Source organism: Etheostoma spectabile, chromosome 6 (assembly GCF_008692095.1).
Source record: "Etheostoma spectabile isolate EspeVRDwgs_2016 chromosome 6, UIUC_Espe_1.0, whole genome shotgun sequence".
Classification (NCBI taxonomy): Eukaryota; Metazoa; Chordata; class Actinopteri; order Perciformes; family Percidae; genus Etheostoma; species Etheostoma spectabile.
This window is the reverse complement of record NC_045738.1, coordinates 24,342,774-24,344,516: the sequence shown is the minus strand read 5'-3', so window position 1 is coordinate 24,344,516 and position 1,743 is coordinate 24,342,774. Positions and strand designations below refer to the sequence as shown.

Genomic DNA, 1,743 nt, shown 5'->3' with positions numbered 1-1,743 from the left:
ATACTTTAATTTCCATTAAAGTATGAGAACCAAGACTGACTTTGCCCAATCAGTTCAATCACCTGTACAAACGGAAGAAAATGTTCAACACTTATTATTAGTCACTGCAATCAATCATAATACTTTTGACTTCATTTATAACACACCACATTTTGCAGTCAACGACGCACATGCACACATAGGGTTGGGTACCTTTTGCATCAGAACCAATACTAGTCCCGATACCAGTACCTGAAATTCGGTTCCCGGTACCCAACGACATTTTTTTTTTTTTGTGGTACTTTTCCTCTGTAATTACAAAAAATGATTTCAGTTGTAAAAATAATTTCAAACCTATTTACTTAGAACATTATGTTATTTATTTAGAATATTTTACACTGACAGAAATTTAATTGATTCACACATTAAATTGATTATTAATATCTTACTGTAAATTTTATTCTTGTATATTCTATTTTAGCCCGTTTTATTTTCATCATGACCCTTTTTAATTGCTCTTTAATGTTTCATGTAAAGCACTTTGATTTGCCTTGCTGCTGAAAGGTGCTGTAGAAAAAAAGTTGCCTTGTTTTACAACTCAACTTGTCAGTCATGCCCCAGGGCCAAGGAACCACCATTGAGCCTGCTGGTCTCAGAGGAAGTGTAATGACAACAGCACCGCGACTGCTTTCGCCTTTCCATTAATATCATATCACAGTGAATGGTGTCTGCGTGAAGTTTGGAAAAACTGCAACCACACTTGAAATGGGTGACTCACCATCCTCCTGTAGGCTGCAGAAAGCTCCACAAGCACTCCATCACTAAGAATATCCAGCGCCCTGAGGACACAAAACAAAGGGACAGAGTTACATACGGATGAGAAAATAGTTTAGCTCGCTCATGCTACATACAGTATATCCAAACTTTACTGAATACATACTACTAAGATAATACTGCATGGACCAATGTACACTTTTGATGTTATAAAGAACAGTTGTAATCAGATTCATTGTAGCACTGTTGAAATTGTTTAAAAAAAATTAAATACAGAAATACTCTTAACTAGTTATTAATTGAGCTTTCTAAGTCCATTTAGGGTTATTTTTTGTGATTCTCACTTTGACTCCAGCAGGGCGGCCATGTTGAGCCCAATGAACTGGAGACAGGAGAGTTTAAGCTGCTCTGCGTTGTAGATGGTGGCAAACTCCAGCAGCTCCGCACCATTCTTCAGAGTCACTGAAAAGAGCAAAGCAGCTTCATTCACAATTCACAGGAAATCATTTCAAAGACGCAATTGTGTCTAGTAATATTTTCCATTACTTCCATTTGTAAAATTGAGAAAGCATAGACACTATGACTCTAGAGTGGCAATTCGCTCCAAAACTAATCGTTGTCACTTCCTCACTTCTCCCTCGCTCTATCACCCACTCACACACACATGCCGGCTTTATGCACACACCAGCACTAAAGTATAGACATCAGGCCACTTACGTTATTTGCATTACAAAGAGTGTATACATTTATGGATGTGTGTTATTTATTTTTGCTACAGTGCTTAACAAACATTTTATTTTGTCCAGTTGTGGCCTGTTGAGGGGCAATAAATTAAAAGTTCCAAAACATCTATGTTGTTATTTGTATTGATCCACTTGACATAATATCTACGTCCATGGCATTTGATTGGAGGCTAGTTTCACTTTGTCCCACAGCAACATTAAAAGAGTTTAGCTGTGTGCGCAGTTTCTGTTAATAATGTATTGTATT

General features: G+C 37.1%; 1 protein-coding gene across 1 annotated transcript in view; it reads right to left on the bottom strand.

Moving 5' to 3' along the window:
- The window catches only part of ibtk (inhibitor of Bruton agammaglobulinemia tyrosine kinase), a 27,118-nt gene that overhangs the window by 10,206 nt on the left and 15,169 nt on the right, over positions 1–1,743 (bottom strand). Inside the window, exons 19-20 of the mRNA XM_032517874.1 lie at positions 1,098–1,215; positions 758–818 (exon numbers count right to left, since the gene is read on the bottom strand). Coding sequence (XP_032373765.1) covers positions 758–818; positions 1,098–1,215 — 179 coding nt within the window. The remainder of the gene's footprint in view (positions 1–757; positions 819–1,097; positions 1,216–1,743) is intronic.